This window comes from Drosophila erecta, unplaced genomic scaffold, assembly GCF_003286155.1.
Source record: "Drosophila erecta strain 14021-0224.00,06,07 unplaced genomic scaffold, DereRS2 tig00000000-arrow-pilon, whole genome shotgun sequence".
In the NCBI taxonomy this organism is placed as follows: domain Eukaryota; kingdom Metazoa; phylum Arthropoda; class Insecta; order Diptera; family Drosophilidae; genus Drosophila; species Drosophila erecta.
Window position 1 is genome coordinate 22,616,752 of NW_020825194.1, and position 19,759 is coordinate 22,636,510.

Sequence of the window (19,759 nt, forward strand, 5' to 3'; positions counted from 1 at the left end):
GCCGGAAAAGTAAATTTCTAACACGAAAATATAAAAACGTGAATTTCGGAAAGATCACTCTTTTTTCTAAAGCATTCTGAGTTGAATTTCAACGTGGCATACATTTACACTACTTTCACTTAAGGCTAAATCATAGTTAATAGCCGGGTATGATGCGACCCTTCTTGCTGGCCGTCTTTAGTTTCCGGTTCTTCTTGTCCTTGCTGCGCTTCTCCAGGTTCTCCTGTCGCTTTTTCTGCCTCTTTTCCTTGTCGTGCTCCACCTTCTGTTTGCGTTCCGTCCACTTGGTCTTAGACTTCTTCTTCTCCACGCGCCGCTTCTTAATGGCCTTTTGCAGGAGCTTGGTGTCGTCCTTGACCTTCTTGCCCTCGACCTTGTCGAAGGCGTTGCGCCAGGCGATGTCCGTCTGAATCTCCGCCGCCTTATCCGTTTCGCCCTGTTCGCGCAGCTCGGTTAGGTGCTTCTTGGTGTCGCGCAACTTCTTTAGAATCTCCTTGGGGTTTTGGTGTGACTTCTTGGCTTTACCTCCTGGATTAGCGGCAAAGTCCACCTTGGAGTAGACGATCTTGGCCTCCTGGTTGTACACCGGCTGCACCTTGACCTGCTGGATCTGTTCCTTGCTGTCCTCCGTCTCCTGTTCGGTCTTCACTAAGCCGTTCTTCAGCTTCTGGTGCTTGACGTTTTCGTTCTTGAGGTTTTTGGCCGAGGAGAGGAGCAGTTTCTGGACGCCCTTGCTGCGCTTCAGCTTTTTGGACTCGCGTCGTTTCTGCTGGCGCTCCGTGGTGGGACCCTTTTTCTGGCGCAGCTTGTTCTTGATGGAGGCTATGCGCGCCTCCACATCCTCGTCGTCTGAGTCTTGTTTTTTCTGTTTTCCCTGGTTTCTCTTTTTTTTTTTGCCCGATTCCTCCGTGTCCGACAGCAGGTACTCTTCGTAGGTCTCCTCATCTGCAGGCAATACGATAAAGTTAGGGAATCAAGGCTTTTCATTGACGGTTTTACCTTCTTGTTTGGAGTAGGGAACTTTGTGAGTGGTCAGCAGTTCCAAGACACGCTGGTGGAACTTTTTGGTGATCGTGAGCAGGTCCTCCTTCTTGGGCTTGTGCTCCTTGTTGTGCGCGATTTCGTACTCCTCCCGCAGACATTTCACGATCTCCGCTTGGGTCATTTTCGGTATAAAACAATAATAAAACTATTATTTACGCACGCACACGTGCGGAAAAGCAAGGCGGTTGAGTGCAGTGTGACCCCGAAGAATGTGGGTAAAATGTTTTCACCAGTGGGTACCCTGGGGCAAATGTCTGGCAACGCTACTAGATATGAGGGGTATTCCCTGATTCAAAGAATTGAAGAGTTAATTTCGCATTGAAGGAGGTTGGGAAGGTATAAACGTGAGTTAACCACAGCTTCAGTTTCAAATTCTTGCTGAAACTCTCAGAAATCCGTCCAGACAGTTATCAAACAGTGTGACCAAACGCACGCTTTTGAAAAACGCTTTCTCCAGCCTTTCGTCATTTCTTAGCGCTCCCGCTGCGGTCCCACCAGTCTCACTTTTCCGTAAAACATCGTTGAAGAATGACTAATTTGCCAGTTTTAAGTATTTACTCAATGCCTAGCTAATTGCACATCGCGAACAAACACACAGAAGTTCAGTTTAAGTTGGAGACGCGAGCGGCACCAGCGAATCAGCCAAGATGAAGAGGCAGTTTGCGAAAATCAAAATAGCTGCCGAAAATCTGTCAAGGTAAGTTCAAAGGCCAGCCAGTCAGTCAGTCGGATGTCTGTGGGTGTGTGTAAGTGCGCTCCAGGTGGACGGACAGGTGTGTGCGTTGCCTCATCACGAAAGCAGCAGCAGCAGCAACAACAGACAGGCGACCACAGAGCAACTGCATCAATAACAAAGCGCGATGACAGCAATAACAACAACAACGACAACAAGCACAACAGCGGGCTGCTGATGATGACCTAACCCGTGCCTAACCCGTGTCCAAACCCCCTTTCGCACCCGCAGATCGAGCAAGTCGGACAGCAAGGACTCCGAGCTGGAGGCGATCGAGCGGCAGGTGGACAGATACCGGGACACCATCGAGAAGATCGTCCGCAAGCTGCCGGCGCTCAGCGGCGGAGGCGGAAGTGGCAGCGGGAGCAGCGAGGAACAGGACAAGCGGACCAAGAAGAACAGCCACTACAAGATCGCCCAGGCCCTGGACGAGTCCGCCAAGGAGCTGCCCAAGGACATGCCGTTGCAGAAGGTCCTCGCCAATTGCGGTAAGTTGTCGGGCCATCGGCATTTTCAGTGTGGTAGTCAGGGGCGTAGGCGGGCACTAGCCAGAGGGGGAACCTTTCTGCATCAAGTGATTATAGATTGCATTCAGTGCGTTATTCAAATGCTTCATCTTGCTTCAGCTACCTAACTAGTTTATCATAGTTGGTTAGCATGCCCGCTTGAATTGCCCACATCTATATGATGATTTTTACAGCCCTAAAATATCCCCTTCTTGCATCAGCAATCAACCATTCCGACGGCCCTGTTGTCTCCGCTGATAAGGCGCACAGTGGTTGTCGTTCGTTCCAAATCCGATAATCGCCGCCAGACATGCACAATGGCACACCAATGCGAGTACGGGTTCGCAGGGGGCTTGGAGAACACTCGCGGATGACTATGTCACGGGCTTCGGGCTTGTCTGTGTGTATTGTTGGCCTCGCCTTGTCGCTTGGCCTTGTGGCATTTACATTTCTCAACTGCAAACGGCAACATCAACATCGACGGCGTTTTTTAATCATTATTATAATTTTTATTATGACTTTTTCGCTGCTTTCTTTCGCAGCCCGTTCGCCGTTCGCCCGCAGTATTGGTATTGGTTATTATTTGCGGTTTCGGCATTGTCTATTTATACACCTTTTTGTTTTGCCAGCCAAGTTAGCACGCCCCCATTGGCGCCCGCTTTTATAGCCCTGCTTCTATACAATTCACTGTCCGATTTACTGTGCATTTCATTTAAATTTGTTACACATCGCGCGCGAAGTGGCATAACAAAGCTCGGTAAATGGCGATAATTATGCTAGCTTGGCTAGCTTGCTAGCTGGCTAGCTGGCTAGTAAAAGTAAAAGTCTGGGCCATGTTCATACATCATCGTATCGTCATGATCTCCTCTTCGCCGCTCATTTATTTTGTGGGCGCTCCCCCTAGGCCGTATTACTCATTCCGAGTGTTATTTTTATTTGGCTGTATTGTTTCCATTCGCTGTTTCCCCCTTTCAGGCACTTTGCATTCCACATATTCGCAGATGCGTGTGCGTCAATTGCAATTGCCGTTTCTGCCGCAGTTGCAGCTGCAACCTCGCAGCGGTTCAAGAGCATCTCGGTGGTTGTGTAACGGCAGGGATCTGGAGAGCCCCTCCGCCGGAGGTTCCCCCGGTTTGGTTCCCCACGTTCCTGATTAGACACGAACGTTTCCACATGCAACCAGCGCGGCCACAGTGAACGTGTGTCCGTGGGTTAAGTAGGAGCTCCATTTGAACGTTCAGGAAATCATAATTGGGTCAAGCTGGGGAAATCGATCGCCAAACCATGCAAACTATGCAAAAACTGTTTCTTTCGATGGGGCATAAAGCATTGTTACAGTTTCCTATTCAAATGTTTGGCGAGTTTCGGAAACTGAACAATCGAAGGTATATTATAAAATCAAACTCGATTTAAAGTTGACTGCAAGCACAGATGGTTATATTCGTTTATAGCTTCCTTAACTTGAAAATTTTGGAGACGTACTTAAATAGAATAGTAGACACCCCATTATAGTGAGAAATGTTGCTGCAAGGCACATTTACGACTTAATTTCTTTGGTAAATAATATATCAATGTTTAATTGCGGACACAGCCACTTAAATGTTAGGCAACAACTTGAATGCTGCGGAGAAGCTACCACTCCAGACCCACGAAAACACTAAATTACCGCACCGAAACTAGCTTTTTGTCGCCAGTGTTATGTCGGTAATTGCGGTGAGATATCATCGCACTTTAACCACTGTGCGCCCTTTGCCGCTTTTATTGTTAGCCACGATGCGCTTCAATTCAAGCCATTCAGCAAGGGGAGCCAGAAGCGAGCGTATCTCGAATGTTACACTCCAGCGCCGACTTCGTCTTCGCTTTGGACTCCACTCCGACTCCGAGTCCCTCTTCCTCTGCCTTTGCCTGTGGTGCGACCTTTTTGCCTCTGCTGTGCTGCCATGGCGGGTTCAGCTGCTGCGACTCGAGTCTCGGGGCACTCAACACAATTATCACAATTTTGCTTACTCAGCTCGTCAGCCTACTCGTCGGGCAACTCCCCCTCGGATTGCCCCAATCTCTTCCCGCATCTAAGCGGAGCTACTCCCGCAACTGGAAACCGGCACGCCAACATCTTCACAGCTACCGCTTGGCGATAAGGTCTAAAATAAGCAGTGACTTCCTCACTTGCGGGTGGAATGGAATGGAATGCAATGCAAGAGGCTGCGCGATACAGACAGCGAACTAGCTCAATGTACTTGCGATTTACTTAGTGATTGATAAAGTTAGCAAAACACTGGGTGTTTGATACGTATTATAACCAGTTAAATTCGCCTTACATAGCTTTATAAATCTGTCTTACTATCTGTGTTTTATCTACTTTATCTATGTTAAATCATATGTAAATGATAGGGGCATATTATCTTTAGCATTTGCATTTATTGAGGGCCTGCAGCTCCAGAGTTGGTACTCATGTCAGTGTGTGATTCCCCATTGCAGGCGAGCTGGAGAAGACGATGGCCGAGTGCATCATTGAGAGCGAACTGGAGACGGAGTCCAAGGTGGTGAGGCGGCTGAAGAACATCTTGGACAAGGAGATCCAGGAGATCTCCACGCTCAAGCGCAACGTGTCGCGCACTCTGCAGGAGTACACCTCGCTGAAGCGCAGCCATGAGGTGAGTGGCGATCATAAATCTAACGCGGATTCGTGGTTACGTGTATGCTCGGTGAATCGGTGAATCAGTGAATCGGTGAATCGGTGAACAGGCCAGGGAGAGCGAATAATGTTGGATTTCCGTTTTCGCCAAACTGCGCACGATGACAATGGGAGATTGCTAAATTAATTAAGAAATCTGCTCGTTGGAAATAATGGGCCGCCAAAAGCTAGCTTAGCTGGTCAAGTGATTCGCTTTTGCCCAACGACATCCAATCGCGAGGTTGTCTCTGATTAACGAACAATAACAACGATTGTCGGTCGTTGCGGTGGACTGTATCCCTCTTGGTCAAAGTGCACCGTGGTTTGATTTCTTGGGTGTGACAGCAGTTCAAGTTCGATCATTCCCAGAATGGAACCAGCCGATAGAAAGGCCTTCCCAGAATGAAATGCCATAAAGCTAACAAGCAAAAGCGAGCCCTCGCCTTTCAATCAAGGCGAAACCACTGTACTGGGGCGGATGCCAAGAAGCGCCGGCCAAAGAAGCAATCAATTTTTAATTTCCATTTATTATTATTACTATTGTTGTTGGTCTTTCTTCCATGCTGTCTTTATCTCACGCCAGTTTCTATTGTATTGTTTGTTTGCCGTGCGTTTCGCTTTTGTCGTTTACGTTTAAATGATTCGAATCCGATACTCGACGCTGCTGCCTTATCGCCGAGTGGGGACATCTACAGTGGGATGTGGCTAGATTGTGGGCCTGGGCGAGATGAGATGGCATGAACGGCTCTTTGGTGTTCCAATTTCTCGAGGCCCGATTGGTTCTGTCCCTTGGCGTCTTCAAGTTGTAACCGAACAGTTATGGCCGGCTTCTGGACACAAAAACTTACTTTTCGAGTTTCATTGTTTTGTGTCTTATCTGCGTATATTTTTTCGCTCGTTTTTCCTTCCGCTTTATTTGTATTTTGTACGAATCACGACGCCGTTTGCCATATGGAGACATCGGTCGGGGATGACTAGCCGCTGTAGTCGTTGATGTATGTTGTCTGTTTAAGGTGTCGGAAGGCGTTCATTGACTTGGCGACAGTGACATCATAATTGAAATGCACGACCGCTGGCCACTGGCCACTGGCCACTGGCGTATCGGCATTTTCGAAACCAAAGTTATTTACACTCCCCAGTAATCTTATCGCCCATTAAACGCCCGTCGGCTTGCCATAATTCGCTAATCAGACGCTCACCGATGCCCCGGTGCTGTTCTAATTGCACTGCCTGACATAGATCCAATTCCAAAACAACACACGACTGCCTTTGGAAGTGCTAACTTTGGTGCCCGGAATGTGTAGCTTGCGGTGCCAACTGAGATGTAGGTCGCCGAGAGGTTGCGGCTCATGGAAATGATGTGACTCAGTCACTCTCCGATTGATAGGTGGCTACCATTGTCTTCTGGCGGCACATAGCGTCGGGTGCACTTACAGCAATTTGTCACGATTTGTTTATTTTTAGCGCTGCTGCGATACGGGAGCGATGGGTTACCCCACAAGGGGTGTTGTGTTTGCTGTAGTAGGCAAAACTTACATCATAGTGCGCGAACTTTGTTTACGCTGAACGCTGGATTACTCTACTCAAAGAATGTTTTTTTGAGCGTCAGCGGATAAAAATTCAGCATAGGCAATGCGATTATGAATTAGCTAAAAGAATTTATAATTTCAAACTTGGGAAATTACAGTCTTTTATGTTTGCAGTCGCTTTTATGATTCCAGCCTGAAACTCATTGTCCGTTTAGTTTTTGTTACTGATAAGGCCGTTTCTCTTTCACTTTTGGTGAAGGTATGTTACGGAGCTTATCAGCCTTTGTAGTTCAGGAGAATTGCACGTTCTGAAGTCAACTGAGTCAACTTGCATTGTGTCCCGAATGAAAACGATTGTCGGAAGTGGGTGAACTGAATGGAAGTCCGTGATGAGAGCGGTAACAGCTGGTGGGGCTGCGGTAGAGATGGATCTATTTTTAAATGGCCAGCAAAACAGGCATCTTCCATTAGTCATTCGGGTAGCTATTTTAAGATGAGATACCTTTGGCGATTGAACTTTGCTCCTTTTAAAATGTGACGATGTCCGTGACACTGCTTCTTATCTGACATGCTCTAATCAGTGCTTTGCTTTACTCCCGCAGGCGGCAATCCGTCTGGAGGAACCAGCGGCCAAGGTTAACCACATCAAGAGCCAGCAGGAGGAGTGCGAGCTGAAGCTGGAGAAGGAGCGTGATGCCTGGGCGGCCCAGATGCTGGAGCTGATTGCCAAAGAGGACGAGATCGTTAGCTGCATCCGCGACTATGTACTCAACCAAAGAAACTATCACGAACGCGCCCTGCAGCACGTAAACGCCTCGCTGGCCCGCATCCAGGACACCATCCAGGGCACAGAGAAGTCCCGCTTCGGCACGTCGCTCAAGGAGCACTTGGTATCCACCAACCGCGAGATCTCTTACATTGTGGAGCTGTGCTGCTGCTGCCTGTTAGAGCACGGCCTGGAGGAGGAGGGTCTGCTGCGCGTGGGCTGCGCCAGCACGAAGCTGCGGCGCATGAAACACGCCCTGGAGGCGCAGCATGTGAAGACGCCGCTGCCACTGGACTACCAGGACCCCCATGTCATTGGTTCCATACTCAAGCTGTACTTGCGCGAGTTGCCCGAGCCGCTGCTCACCTACAACCTGTACAAGGACTTCATCCGGATCGCTGAAAGGCACAACGAGGCCGAGCGCAAGACGGAGATCAAGGCCATTCTGACCAAGCTCCCCAAGGAGAACTACGCGAACCTGCGCTACCTCACCCGCTTCCTGTCCATCGTGCAGCAGCGCTCGGCGCTCAACAAGATGAGCTCGCAGAACCTGGCCATCGTGATGTCGCCGAACATGCTGTGGCCACGCGTGGACAAGAGCAGCAACGCCCCGGCCGACTACATTGGTCAGGTGAACAGCTCCTCGGCAGCCAACATCATCGTGGAGCTGCTGATCAGCCAGTGGGACTACTTCTTCACCGGCGAAGTCGAGTTCTATTTGACCCTGCAGAAGCAAAAGCTTTTCGTCGAGGGCAAGAGCAAATCCAACTCCTCCAACGAGAACCTGGATAGAAACGACAGTGGTAAGCATACTGCACAGTCGGACATCTATGAAAGGGGCCACTATACAGTATTCGACCTATGAAGCCTTTTCCTTTGTATTTCAACAACGAAGCAAACGACAATTGCACTTTTAGTATTTTCCCGTGCCTTATTTTATTTTTAAAATGTTTTCTTACGTACCGAAAAGCTGTTAAAGTGCAATATTAGTACTAATATTTTGTTCAATAAAATGGATTGGAACTATACTTAGTATTGTGCTTTTGGAAGTGAATGGTGTCATAGGAATAATTATTAACATTAATATTAACTTCACAAAAATCGTTTGACATTTTCGTTTTGAATTTTCTTAGTACCTGTTCGATTTTAAAGTAAATTGTATTTAACATAGACTGGAAAAATATATCATTTTATAACGTATTAATAAGGATTTAGTTTTCTATAAATGTTTAGTTTTCTTAAAAGTTCATATCATATTTAACTTTAACTATCACATTAACTTTCATTTATAGAAGTCATGGAAAGTCCACGCTACGGTACATTGCGCAGGCAAAAAGCTAATGCACCTTCGCCTCCCACCACCAATGGAAACGGCACAATTATGACCACATCACAGACCTCGCACCGACCACATGCAAAGGAGCTGTTCCCACAGCAGACGCCGGAGAAGCAGGAGAAGCCCGCCAAGCCGCCGCTCCCGAATCTGCCGCAGTTTCAATCGCCAGCTGCTAGTCAGCCGACACAGACGCAGCTAGAACCACTGCCTCCGCCGCCAGTAACGCCAGCCAAGCCTGTTCCGATGACGCGGACACAGTTCTTCGGGCTGGACAACCTGCCCTCTCCAACGGCCGATCGCAAGAGCAGCGACAGCATTGGCAGCTTCAAGTTGAAGCCAGATGTGCCGCAGAAGCCCCTGCTGCCCAAGCGACCGACTGTGCTGGGTGTGGGCGCGCCCAAGGCAGATGGAAAGAGCGACGATGAGGGCGGTACGACTCCCACTCAGGCGACCATTGATAATGGCAATGGCAGTGTGCGCTTTAAAACAGAGCATTTTCTGGAAAAGCTGCGTCAGGAGAACGGCGAGACGAACGGAACGCGGGAGGGGCCGTCGGCGGCGAAGGAAAACAATCACAACCACGATCCGCTTCCTGCGGCTGGCGAACCAAATCAGCAGCAAGCTCAGCAGCCAGCTCAGCCCCAAGTCACGACCCCCATCTCTCCGAACTCATTTCAAACGCCCAAGAGGCCAACGGTGCCAGCGCCGCCACCTCCCACAAACTGGAAGTCCTCGGACTAGAGGGGAAGGAGGAGGCGCGCAAGGGGAACGGGGTCAGAGTCATTAGGTGTTACTGTTTACTCGTTAAGACTTGAACGCACAGTAATATATATATTTATATGTAATCGAAATGATCCTTGCGGTAAGGAGGCATTGTGCATTATAGAGAGAAAAGCCTCTGCGTATTATGCATTTGAATTTTTGCCTTGTTCATAAGCAATCTAATTTGTACGTGTTTAGCCATATAACAATATCACGCGAAATCCATTACGTATATAAATGCATATATAGTCTTTAGTAGGCCACCATAAATCAATTGTCGAAATTTGATTTGTAGCCCATGCAGCTCTCAATTGTTAATCCTTGTTTGAAAGGTTGTGATACTTCAGAAAGGTTTTGTGTTTCCTTAATTTTTTGCATTGCTCTTGAGTCCATTATGTTTCCTTCTCCAACGAAAGACATTGTGATTCCCGTTTATAAAAAATTATGATTTCGATAAAGCTCCATTCTGAATTCGGGCTAGTACAGAAGTAGAATTCCAATGTATTATTCAACTCACCAAGTACATTTTGATTGAATTATTATTTCGATGTGCGATGTACTACTCTTTGTATCTTTGCTTTATTAATTTGTAATGCAATTATTATTATTTTTATTTTATAATAAAATTATGTATGATAAACTGTTGTGTATATAAAATATACATAAAACAATGAATATGATTTTACCCGAGAGGTGTTTGCCTTTGTTTGTTAAGTTTATTTTCCGAAATTGGTTGAAGGTGGGTAGGCATAGTTTATGTTAGAATGTGGATCTCTTATGAAATTGGTAATACCTAGCTATTAATCACATACCGACCTCTTCAAATCAAATGATACTTAAGATATCTTCAGCTTTTGTGCCACAAAGAGAATACCTGAACACAAACGATTTATAGACAGCACTTATTATACACCTAATGGCATAACTTCCAAGTCAAATACCTAACTACTTCATATCTGCATATAACTATTTTGCAAAAGCTGCTTCTGATATAAACTAGCAAGGTCCAGATCTGATGGAATAGAGCTTACTTACAGACCAACTCGATATATATTCCATGGTATTTATAGAAATAGTGTTTATAATGTTTTGTGAATAGGTTAGTAAGTGAGCTGATGCTGGAATTACATCAATATATTGTGGAAAAATTCAAATAAAAATTGAAAACCCCAAGTTGGAGTGAGATTTCTGTTCCAATTCATAATGCATAATGGTGGAATACCATGTTTATTCGAATGTTGAGCACAAGACCCATAAGTATGCAATTCGGTATACTTTATTCTACGAAGTTCATATAAAATACACTAAATATGAGGGATACTTTATAATTATATGATGGGCTATCTAATGTTGCTCGTAGTGAGGCAAACATCTAAAGGTGGTAGAGCACCGGTAATCTCCAGAAATCGTAGAAGGATGTGGCAATAGGTCCTTCCTATATGCACAGTTCCAGTTTCAGTTTCATCCGCCGGTCTTCTAGCCACCTCGTCCGGAGTGTCCAAGTCCCTAACGTAATCCATAAAGTTGTCCACATTGATGGGCGCCTCTGCCTTCGCCTTCGCTGGTTCCGTTTGCAACTTCCGCTGGAACTCACTTCTATAGTAGTCGTTGATCATGGACATCATCCCCTTGGAATACCAGTAGATGATGCCAATCAGGAAGAGGCCCTGCATGAAGGGACCGACCATTTTGCAGCCCTCGACCTGATTTGCTTATTCTTTCGATAGAGCCTTCGGATTTCACTGCTGATGCTCCTCGCGGAAGCTTTCGAGCCATTGATTAACCATGTAGAATTGTTCCTTGATGTGCGGCCAGGCCATGGTGACAATTAGCATTACGGTATTGGCGAAGACAAATAGCTTCATCATTTCAAATGCTGATGGTTAGGATAATATTTAATAGTTTAATGAAATAATTTTCAGGGAGCCTAATTACAGACCCTCCGGAGTGCGAAGATAGTCGCCGAAGCCGGAATTTAGATCCTTGTCGTCCTTGTCGTCCACCTTCTGCTTCTGCTCATGCTTGTTATCCTTATCCTTCTCCTCCCGGCTCTTGCCCCTACCACCACCCTCGGCTTTATCCTTGCCGGAGTGTCCTTTACCGTGCTTGTTCCTGCCGTATCCCGTGGAAGAATTGGCAAAGGCCGATTTCCTCGGCTTCATTGCATCCAGACAGCAGCAGTTGGTCAGCCGGACCACTGCATTGGATTCGAGATGGTGCCGGAACTGGGAGCTCCCCGAATGGTCCTTCCTCGCCAAGTGCTGCTCCGCAAATGACACCGTCTTTGTGGTGCCAATTGGCGTGGCGTCGCTTCTGGCAATTTTATGGTTTCCATTTATTGATTTGCGATTTCTGCTTGTCGCTTTGGATGGGTGGGAAAAGTGGGAGTGGCGGCGGGTGCGGGTTGCGTGGGCGTGGGCGGGACAGGTGTCCAAATAGAAATATGTTGTTAGTAGAGCAATGCGCTGGGATATTTAGCCAGGCATGTGTGCTTATTGTGCGAGTCACACGAAATGTGTGTCAACTTGGTGGATGAATGTGGCTGGTGTGCTGGGTGAACATTGGTCCCAGATCGCTCGGGTTTTTCAATATACTTAATGCTTTATTCTGCCAAATACTTAAGACCTAAATTTAATGTACTTTGAAACTAATGAAGGCTTTACATTTTCAACCGCATACGTGTAGATGCCGAACCTTTGCTTTATTCCCAAAAGTATGCAACCCAATATACATGTTCGATTCGCGAAGAGCGAATGTTTAATGAGCTAAATTCGAATACTGCTTGCGAATACTTGACAGACACTAAACTAACTTATCATAACACCCAAACATATATTAGGTATGCGTTATTAGCTGCTGCCTCTTGTTTACTGCAGCGCCCACGGGTTGCAGCTCCTTGTCCCGCGTGACCAGGCAACATGTGCCGAGGCCGCCCAGGATGACCAGGAGACAGAAGGCGGACAGGGAGAGGGCGGGGCTGAGCTGCCTGAGCAGCGTGAGGAAAGAGGCGGAGAGCTGCCACACCCTCGCCCACGTGACTGCGGAGAAGGAGAGGCAACTACGCTGCTCCAGTGGCACCAGTTCGCCCAGGCAGGCCATGATCATGGACTGGGCGCAGGCCACGGCCGCCTGGGGAAGCGAGGCCATCAGGAGTCCCAGCGTGAGTCCGTAGACCTCGGGCATATCGCCCGCGGCCAGGAACCAACAGATGCTACCGATGCAGCCGACCACAATGGCAAATCCTCCGGCCCACTGCCACTTGCGTTCACCTTGGTTGAAGGTCAGGTGTAGAGCCAGGAAGCAGCCCAGCATCTCGGCCAGGCCCATGGCCAGTGTGTTGGACGCCAGGTGCGTCCTGCCAAAGGACCGCACATGGAGCAGCAGCCCAGTGTTGACCACCATGAAGGTGGCCAGTGCCATGTGCACAGCCACCAAGCGGAAAGTACTCCTGCGCTGCCCCATCCACAAGTGCATCCAATGCGCTGCGGGCATGGGCTCCAGCAGATTTTCCCTCAGCAGCTCCAGCGCCTGTGGTAACTGCTTGGACACCTTGTGCATTCTTCCATTGGTACGGGCTGCCTCCAGCAGGATTCCCACCGTTCGCTCGATGGCCAGTTGCGCCTCTTTGGTGTGCTGCAGCTGCCAGCGCGGTGAGTCCGGAGTCCAGGGCAGCAGGAAGACAATCACCAGCAAGGAGAGCGTCACACCCAAATATATGTGCTGCCAGCTGGGCGCACCGGAGGCCAGGCCAGGGAGCAGGATCAAGCCCAGAGCCCAGAAGCAGTCGTACAGCAGAAGGGCTCCAACGCGGTATTTGCCCGCCGTTATGTCACTAACTGGAAAGCAGGTGATTTAATGTTTAAATATTCTTAGATATTACATGTTACTCACATATATAATGCCCGGAGGTGATCATAAAGCAGCATGAAACCGCGGCCAAGCATCGGAGTCCGCAGTGCAGACTGAAGTCCTTGACTAGACCCATCAGCAGACTGCACACGAGGAGGCACCAGATGCCAGTTGCATAAATCTGTCGGGGACTCAGGACGCGCATCAACTTGGTGGCCGCCACTCCACCGACTAGAAGGCCGAAGAGGTGCCAGTACTGCGACCAGGCCACGAAGAAGTCGCAGAGGCACACCAAATCGAACTCCATGGTCAGGGAGTGGAAGCCCGTGGTGTAGAGGAACCTTCGACACTGGCGCATCGCGTAGCCGGACTCTCCGTAGTTTACCACCACATAGCAGTGGTCCAGCGAGACGGTGGAGTTAGCCGCCGGGCCGAAGGCCCTCGTATCACACTTGTACTCCTCCTCCGGGTACAGATCCGGCGCTGTGAACAGGATGCAGGCCATGAACCAGGCGGCGGGAATCTTGCAGAGGAACAGGATGAGCAGGGAGCGCAGCTGCCAAGGCCCGAAGTCCCCCAGGATGTGCGTGATCACATCGTCTTCATTGTCCTCTACTGTTTTGCTTGATTTGGGGGGAGCAGTTTGAGGAGATACCTCGTTGGCCCTCGGATCGCTGCAGGTGAGGCTGTGCGCCATGTGGCCCAAGTCCAAAGGAGCGGGTAAGGGTCGGCGTATATTAGGCATCCGGCCTTGGCAAAGATTCTCCTCCTTCATCCTTCGCTAGCGGCGGAATTTAGTTACCACGTCTGGGGAGTGCCGACCCTCCAGCATGACTGCGACTCCGCTTAGCACCTCACCTGGGCTGGTAAACTCGAGGGCTCCGGTTTGCGGTGCCTGCCTACGACGTCGTCGCTAATCAAATCATTCCAAATAAGCGGAGCAACGTTCCTAACCGATTGTGCAAACATTTCGGCCGACGAGCTGCGGTCTATTTTCGCGGTGATCTTTCGAGCTTATGGGAGGATCTTGCCGGGGAATCCGATCGCTGTGCCGGGTAATCGACATGATTGAAGCTAATGAGTTGGACAGGTAAACAACATTGGAATTCCAGCTTATCCAACTTACTGTTGGAAGACATAGTTATTGCCGCTTTTAATATGTCAATACCTTTCAAATTATGTGTAGTATTGCCGGATACGAGCTCTGTAGCGCTTTGTACATAGCCGCGAAATTCAAAAGACAAAAGGCGGAAGGGAGATATTTGCCAACCTATTATTTGCTTAGGAAAATATTGTCTTGCAGACCTATAATTCCCAACTAGTTCTAGCGAGGACTGTAAGACATGTCTTCTAATTTGGAGTCACAAAATTTTGCAAGTAATCTCTCTTTCCGGTCGAGCAGTGAGTGTAGTGTATGTGTAGTGTATGTACCGGTGTGTGTACCGATGTATGTATGTATGTATGTATGTATGTATGTATGTATGTATGTATGTATGTATGTATGTATGTATGTATGTATGTATGTATGTATGTATGTATGTATGTATGTATGCATGTATGTATGTATGTATGTATGCATGTATGTATGTATGTACATATGTATGTATGTACTGTATGTGTTACTTGCACAAAGTAGTAAAAATTGTCTTAATTAAAGCCAAATAACCGGGCAAATGTTATGCATACAAGTGTTTGAAATGTTATAATATTTATTTTAAAATATTTATTCATAAAAGATATTTAAAATACAATATAAAATTCTTGTTAAGAAATTGATTACCCTACACTGAAAGAGATATATATTTTTATGCTTATTCGTATACAAAGTGATACTAGATTAATCTCGAGCTGTAAGTAATTAAATTACTACTCTATTTTGTCATAATTATATTAGTGAGTGAGATATTGAGGTCTTTAAGGTGAGTAGCTTTTAATATGAAAACAGCTATATATGCGAGCGTGAATATAAATATATTAACAGGGGCGCATATTAAAATCATGTCCACTTTATTCGATACGGATAAACTATAATTGATTAGATGGACAACAACTTGAAAAACAAAATTTGGCAAAAATGCAATGATTACAAAAAATAAAAGAAGAAGGACTATTGGTTGACCTTTCTTGGCTCCGTCTGGCTTCATATATATATTTTTTAATTAGTGTTATTTAAAATTTGTTATAATAGATTTTTGCTTTTCTCCAGTTTTCAAGTTCATGGCTTTATTGAAACTAAATTATTGACAGTACGTATATGATTGTTTAAGATGCATTGTTTATTTAATATAATTCAGCAGTGGAATGTGGCCTATAATTCTTAGCCAAAGGTATGGGTTCCCACTTCTTTTCTAGAATGATCATGAACCAGGGCCTAGCGTTGTCCACATCCTCATCGGATTATGATGCAACATGTTTGTGCTCAAATGTTACGTCTGAGTTGCTACATTCGTTGGTCAACTGCAGTTTCCACTTGCATTTTCGCGGAAAACTTGTTTCAGGAGGACCAAGGCATTTCTCTTGCCCAGCCAGTTAGGCGTTGAAAGTGGGTACCCCATCGGATCAGTAGCGATCGTGCCGTCAAAGTGGCCACACCATGGACAACGCCAAAGTGAATACAGTGGAGCACCAGCCGGATGTTTACCAGGATGCTGTGGTCTTTATAACGGGTAATATTGGAGGCGATCCACAAAAGCGACTGTACAAAGTGTTAAACTTTATTAGGAGCAACTGGCTTTGTGGGAAAATCGCTGCTGGAGAAGCTGCTCTGGAGTTTTCCGCAGATCAAGCGCATCTACATGCTCATCCGACCAAAGGGCGGGGTTACGGTGGAGGAACGATTTCGGGGATTCCTTCAGAATCCCATCTTCGAACGCCTGAAATCGGAGCAGCCAACGCAACTGAAGAAAATCTTTCACTTCTCTGGCAACATTGAAGACGACAACTTCGGTATGGCTTTTCAGAGAAACTGCAAATGAAAACTCATGACTTCACCTGAAACTTCGCCTTCCACCAACAGGTTTAAATGAGTTGGACAGATCGGTTTTGTGTGCCGAGGTCAACATTATTTTCCACAGTGCAGCCACAGTGAGTCCGAGGCGCATTCCCGAAGATTTTTCCACTGACTGAAGTATTCAAATTCCAGGTACGATTCAATGAGTGTCTAAAGGTGTCGGCTCGAGTCAATTCGCAGGCCACCTACAATCTTCTAGAGCTCTGCAGGCAGATGCCCCATCTGAGGGTAAGCAGCTCCACTCCGTTGACTGTGTCTTACCAACTATATAATAACCTAAATCTCCAGAGCTTTCTGTACGTTTCGACGGCCTACTGCAATCCGGGACGCAAGTATGTGGACGAGCAAGTGTACCCCACCATGCCGCCGGTGGATTGGCGACAGTTTCTGACCGCCACCCAGAAAATACCCGACGACTATCTGAACCGCCTGGCCGATTATATAAAGGGTCCGCATGTCAACACCTACACCTTCACCAAATCCATTGCCGAGCAGATCGTTAATGCATACAAGGATGTGATTCCCATAGTGATAGTGAGGCCATCAATAGTCACGGCTGCGCATAGAGAGCCCTATCCCGGATGGATCGACAATATCCAGGCCATCAGCGGGATTATGATGGAAATTGGGAAGGGCGGCATCAGCAGCATCCTGGGGGATAAGGATCTCATATGTGACATCATCCCAGTGGACTTTGTGGTCAATGCCATGATCATGATGGTCGGCAGGGCCAAATTGGGAAGGTAACTGGAAATGGTCTACTCATTTATAGTGCACTCATTTATTTCGCATGCCCATATTCCACAGCTTGAGCATCTGTAACGCCACTTCGGGAGTGACCAATCCCATCACCTGGCAGCATATTGGAGAACTCACAATGAAGTGGTCTAGAATCTATCCCACCCGGCGGATGATTATGTTCCCAAACTTCAAGTATAGGTGCAGTGCTTTCAAGCATGAGTTGGCCGTGTGGGTTCTTCACTTTGTGCCCGCCTTGCTAATGGATCTGCAAACCCTGCTCTGGGCCCAAAAGCGGCGACTGGTTACACCCATTGCCAAGAAATTCCGGCAGGCTTGTCTAGCAGGTAACCTTGTCTAGCAGGTTCCTTGAATAAGCGAAATCATTCAGTGGATTGATTACAGGTAGCTTTTTTTCGCTGAACGAGTGGATCTTCAAGAACAAGAGTCGCTTCCATTTCAAGGAAATGATTGAAACCGGTACCTATCCAACTCTGTATTGGAATCTGGAGGAGCTGGACTACGATGAGTATGTGCGGCGTCACATGATTGGGATCAACAAGTACCTGCACCGCGAGAAGTTCTCCGTTGACTCCAACAAGTTTATGGTGACCAGGTGAGTCGTTTGTTCATCGCTTCTGTCTTTGCATTCAGATCAGGCTGTGTTTTTTTCTGAAATTCTCTGATACAAGAAACACTTTGAAAATTTTCTACATGCCATGTATTTTATTTGTAATATATATTATACTTTTTACAGGATTTATTGGTTCTGGATATTCCTGCATTTGATTTTCTACATGATGCTTGTCTATATAATATTTTAGTCAAGTATATTTTGAGTTTTTAGCGTAAAAGTAACATACAAAAGTACATATTTTAAATATTTATTTATAATTTAAGTTCCAGTCGCTATGATTCTCCTTTATGCATTTAGATGTCTTTTGAGCATGAGTTTCTTGTTAATGGTGCAAAGCCGTTTATACCCATCAAAAAACTATTTTAGAACTTTACTTGTCATTGTACAAATCGTTCCCTGACTGGTGACTTCTCCGACACCCACAAAAACAAAGTATACACCATGGGCTGTGCATAATCCGTTCTTGTGGGAGTCGTGGAAGGCACCCGCCTAGGAAACGATTTGTACAATGAGGTGATCGAGGACTATGCCCTGGCCATTTCACCAAATGTTCCGTGATGACTCGAATTATATTCTTGCTTATTCCCGCTGTAAAGTCGCCAGCGAACTCCAATTTCTTTGGTTCCAAATTAAGTCTTTAACAAAAATTCTTATAAGCTCGCGGTGCAAGAAAAACCATCCCGGAATTCTTACGAAATTCGATGAGTACATCTTGCTGTGGACCTCCTCAGTTCCAACTCTTAGTCTGCAAATAAAATTCTTGTAAGCTCGTAGTAAAGGAACGGACCATCGTGGAATTCTTACAAATTTTTAGGAGTACGTCCAGCAAACCAGAAGGGCTAACTATCATTTTAGCCATTGTCACTGTCAAATTAGAGACTCGTTTTCCTTGTCTAACGAACTGCAGCCCTCGAACAAAATTCAGGCCAAGATGTTAGCATAGTAGTTGGAGTGGGTATTGATGACCGACTCAATGAGAAGGCCACTATTATATTACACCATAAAGGTTTTATTACTGGAATTTGGAATAAATGACTTAAAGCTAGAGATGTAAAATATGGATGATTTTGATGGTGTTATAAAATTGATACAGCGGCAAATATATATATGTTACGATTCAACACAAACAATTGAGAGCACAATACCAACTTTGTGGCGCCGTTAAAATTTTATTAAATATCTGTTAAAGTATATATCGAAGGAATAACCAAATAGTATCAACTTTTTTACGTCAAAAATGGCAGCGCGAAATTGCTCGACTTTATTTGTAATTCTTTTGATTAGAGTTCTTTGACTATAATCCTTTATATTCGTTTGACTTTGATGACAATACGTTTGCACTCATTTACGAATTTTTCTTCAGCTATAAATTTAAGAGTCATAATTGTATGCCCTAATTAATAAAAATTTGGTTCGTTTTTATTTCACTCACCACTTGCCTGAACCTCCATCGATGAAAGGCGAGGCGATTTATTTCAGCTAAGGGGAGGAGTTTAGAAGAAACGCGGGAATTTGGCGACCAAACAATCACGGAAATTAGCTAGTCCTCTGTAAAGCAAAAAAGTACAAAGTATGTACCAGCAAAAGTATCTAACAGCTAGTTTCTAGCAACACAGATCCAGACGTAGCGAAAAGTTCGGGTGCATCCGCAACACATGTTTCAGCAACACGATGGTTGGTAGGCAACATGCTGCGGGCTTAGTTTGCTCCGGAAAATCGGTGACTGTGTGGGGCAGTGGCATTAATTCGCGCCTATCCTGACCAGAATGGCTGAGTGGTGGAATCCCGGCTTGGAGGCATCCGGTGAGGGAATATGACGATAAAAATCCAGAAATTTTAGGAGCTGTGTGGTGCAAATTGCATGTCAAGTTAATGGATGTGAATATCGCGTCAGGCTTTGGTGCGTGGTGCATGGTGCGGCTTGCAGCGAACACAGCTATCACTTCACGTAAGTTGTTGTTTAGGGGCTTTTGGTAGGAGAGCGACTTGGAGTGCAAAAGGTGGAAAGAGCCTAACAAGCAAGGCTACCGCCACTATCTTCGACGTACATTGGAAAAAAATCGGTCCTTTTAAGTACCAGCAAAGATAATACGCGGAGATAATGCAAACGCGAATCTTCTTGCGTAGCAAAGCGGATAGAAGTTGATGGAAAATCTCTTTGCGACACCAGCGGCA

The 19,759-nt window shown here is 46.4% G+C and overlaps 6 protein-coding genes across 7 annotated transcripts; 2 read left to right on the top strand and 4 right to left on the bottom strand.

Annotated features, from left to right (window-relative positions):
- Nucleotides 1–113: 113 nt before the first annotated feature.
- On the bottom strand, nucleotides 114–1,287 carry LOC6553935 (surfeit locus protein 6 homolog). Its single transcript, XM_001979450.3, has 2 exons — nucleotides 1,000–1,287; nucleotides 114–945 (listed from the first exon to the last, which is right to left on the bottom strand). The coding sequence occupies exons 1-2, from the start codon at nucleotides 1,163–1,165 to the stop codon at nucleotides 137–139; spliced, it is 975 nt and encodes a 324-aa protein (XP_001979486.1). The 5' UTR covers nucleotides 1,166–1,287; the 3' UTR covers nucleotides 114–136.
- A 206-nt stretch (nucleotides 1,288–1,493) lies between these two features.
- On the top strand, nucleotides 1,494–10,040 carry LOC6553934 (rho GTPase-activating protein 92B). 2 transcript variants are annotated; one of them, XM_001979449.3, is made up of 5 exons: nucleotides 1,494–1,741; nucleotides 2,009–2,265; nucleotides 4,762–4,937; nucleotides 7,089–8,055; nucleotides 8,545–10,040. In XM_001979449.3, exons 1-5 carry the CDS (start codon nucleotides 1,692–1,694, stop codon nucleotides 9,327–9,329), a joined length of 2,235 nt encoding a protein of 744 aa, XP_001979485.1. In that variant the 5' UTR covers nucleotides 1,494–1,691; the 3' UTR covers nucleotides 9,330–10,040. The 2 variants fall into 2 exon arrangements, with proteins under 2 accessions (XP_001979485.1, XP_026839886.1); XM_026984085.1 differs by having other exon boundaries at nucleotides 8,548–9,489.
- Nucleotides 10,041–10,621: 581 nt separating this feature from the next.
- Nucleotides 10,622–11,621, bottom strand: LOC6553850. The gene is made up of 2 exons (XM_026984087.1): nucleotides 11,290–11,621; nucleotides 10,622–11,226 (listed from the first exon to the last, which is right to left on the bottom strand). Exons 1-2 carry the CDS (start codon nucleotides 11,510–11,512, stop codon nucleotides 11,090–11,092), a joined length of 360 nt encoding a protein of 119 aa, XP_026839888.1. The 5' UTR covers nucleotides 11,513–11,621; the 3' UTR covers nucleotides 10,622–11,089.
- LOC6553851 lies at nucleotides 10,622–11,627 on the bottom strand. Its single transcript, XM_015154188.2, has 2 exons — nucleotides 11,290–11,627; nucleotides 10,622–11,226 (listed from the first exon to the last, which is right to left on the bottom strand). The coding sequence occupies exon 2, from the start codon at nucleotides 11,036–11,038 to the stop codon at nucleotides 10,691–10,693; it is 348 nt and encodes a 115-aa protein (XP_015009674.1). The 5' UTR covers nucleotides 11,039–11,226; nucleotides 11,290–11,627; the 3' UTR covers nucleotides 10,622–10,690.
- A 452-nt stretch (nucleotides 11,628–12,079) lies between these two features.
- Nucleotides 12,080–14,031, bottom strand: LOC6553849 (solute carrier family 22 member 20). The gene is made up of 2 exons (XM_001979445.3): nucleotides 13,242–14,031; nucleotides 12,080–13,186 (listed from the first exon to the last, which is right to left on the bottom strand). Exons 1-2 carry the CDS (start codon nucleotides 13,972–13,974, stop codon nucleotides 12,186–12,188), a joined length of 1,734 nt encoding a protein of 577 aa, XP_001979481.1. The 5' UTR covers nucleotides 13,975–14,031; the 3' UTR covers nucleotides 12,080–12,185.
- A 1,742-nt stretch (nucleotides 14,032–15,773) lies between these two features.
- Nucleotides 15,774–17,771, top strand: LOC6553848 (putative fatty acyl-CoA reductase CG5065). Its single transcript, XM_001979444.3, has 8 exons — nucleotides 15,774–15,865; nucleotides 15,921–16,145; nucleotides 16,216–16,283; nucleotides 16,342–16,437; nucleotides 16,498–16,952; nucleotides 17,017–17,294; nucleotides 17,353–17,563; nucleotides 17,705–17,771. The coding sequence occupies exons 1-8, from the start codon at nucleotides 15,793–15,795 to the stop codon at nucleotides 17,769–17,771; spliced, it is 1,473 nt and encodes a 490-aa protein (XP_001979480.1). The 5' UTR covers nucleotides 15,774–15,792.
- Nucleotides 17,772–19,759: the final 1,988 nt, after the last annotated feature.

Coding starts and splice junctions, on each gene's coding strand:
- LOC6553851 (XM_015154188.2), bottom strand. CDS start 11,038: ATGGTCGGTCCCTTCATGCAGGGCCTCTTCCTGATTGGCATCATCTAC.
- LOC6553850 (XM_026984087.1), bottom strand. CDS start 11,512: ATGAAGCCGAGGAAATCGGCCTTTGCCAATTCTTCCACGGGATACGGC. Junction 11,227..11,289: donor CTATCTTCGCACTCCGGAGG/GTCTGTAATTAG, acceptor CCTAACCATCAG/CATTTGAAATGATGAAGCTA.
- LOC6553935 (XM_001979450.3), bottom strand. CDS start 1,165: ATGACCCAAGCGGAGATCGTGAAATGTCTGCGGGAGGAGTACGAAATC. Junction 946..999: donor TCCCTACTCCAAACAAGAAG/GTAAAACCGTCA, acceptor TATTGCCTGCAG/ATGAGGAGACCTACGAAGAG.
- LOC6553849 (XM_001979445.3), bottom strand. CDS start 13,974: ATGAAGGAGGAGAATCTTTGCCAAGGCCGGATGCCTAATATACGCCGA. Junction 13,187..13,241: donor CACCTCCGGGCATTATATAT/GTGAGTAACATG, acceptor CCTGCTTTCCAG/TTAGTGACATAACGGCGGGC.
- LOC6553848 (XM_001979444.3), top strand. CDS start 15,793: ATGGACAACGCCAAAGTGAATACAGTGGAGCACCAGCCGGATGTTTAC. Junction 15,866..15,920: donor TGCTGTGGTCTTTATAACGG/GTAATATTGGAG, acceptor AAACTTTATTAG/GAGCAACTGGCTTTGTGGGA. Junction 16,146..16,215: donor CATTGAAGACGACAACTTCG/GTATGGCTTTTC, acceptor TTCCACCAACAG/GTTTAAATGAGTTGGACAGA.
- LOC6553934 (XM_001979449.3), top strand. CDS start 1,692: ATGAAGAGGCAGTTTGCGAAAATCAAAATAGCTGCCGAAAATCTGTCA. Junction 2,266..4,761: donor GAAGGTCCTCGCCAATTGCG/GTAAGTTGTCGG, acceptor TCCCCATTGCAG/GCGAGCTGGAGAAGACGATG. Junction 8,056..8,544: donor CCTGGATAGAAACGACAGTG/GTAAGCATACTG, acceptor TTTCATTTATAG/AAGTCATGGAAAGTCCACGC.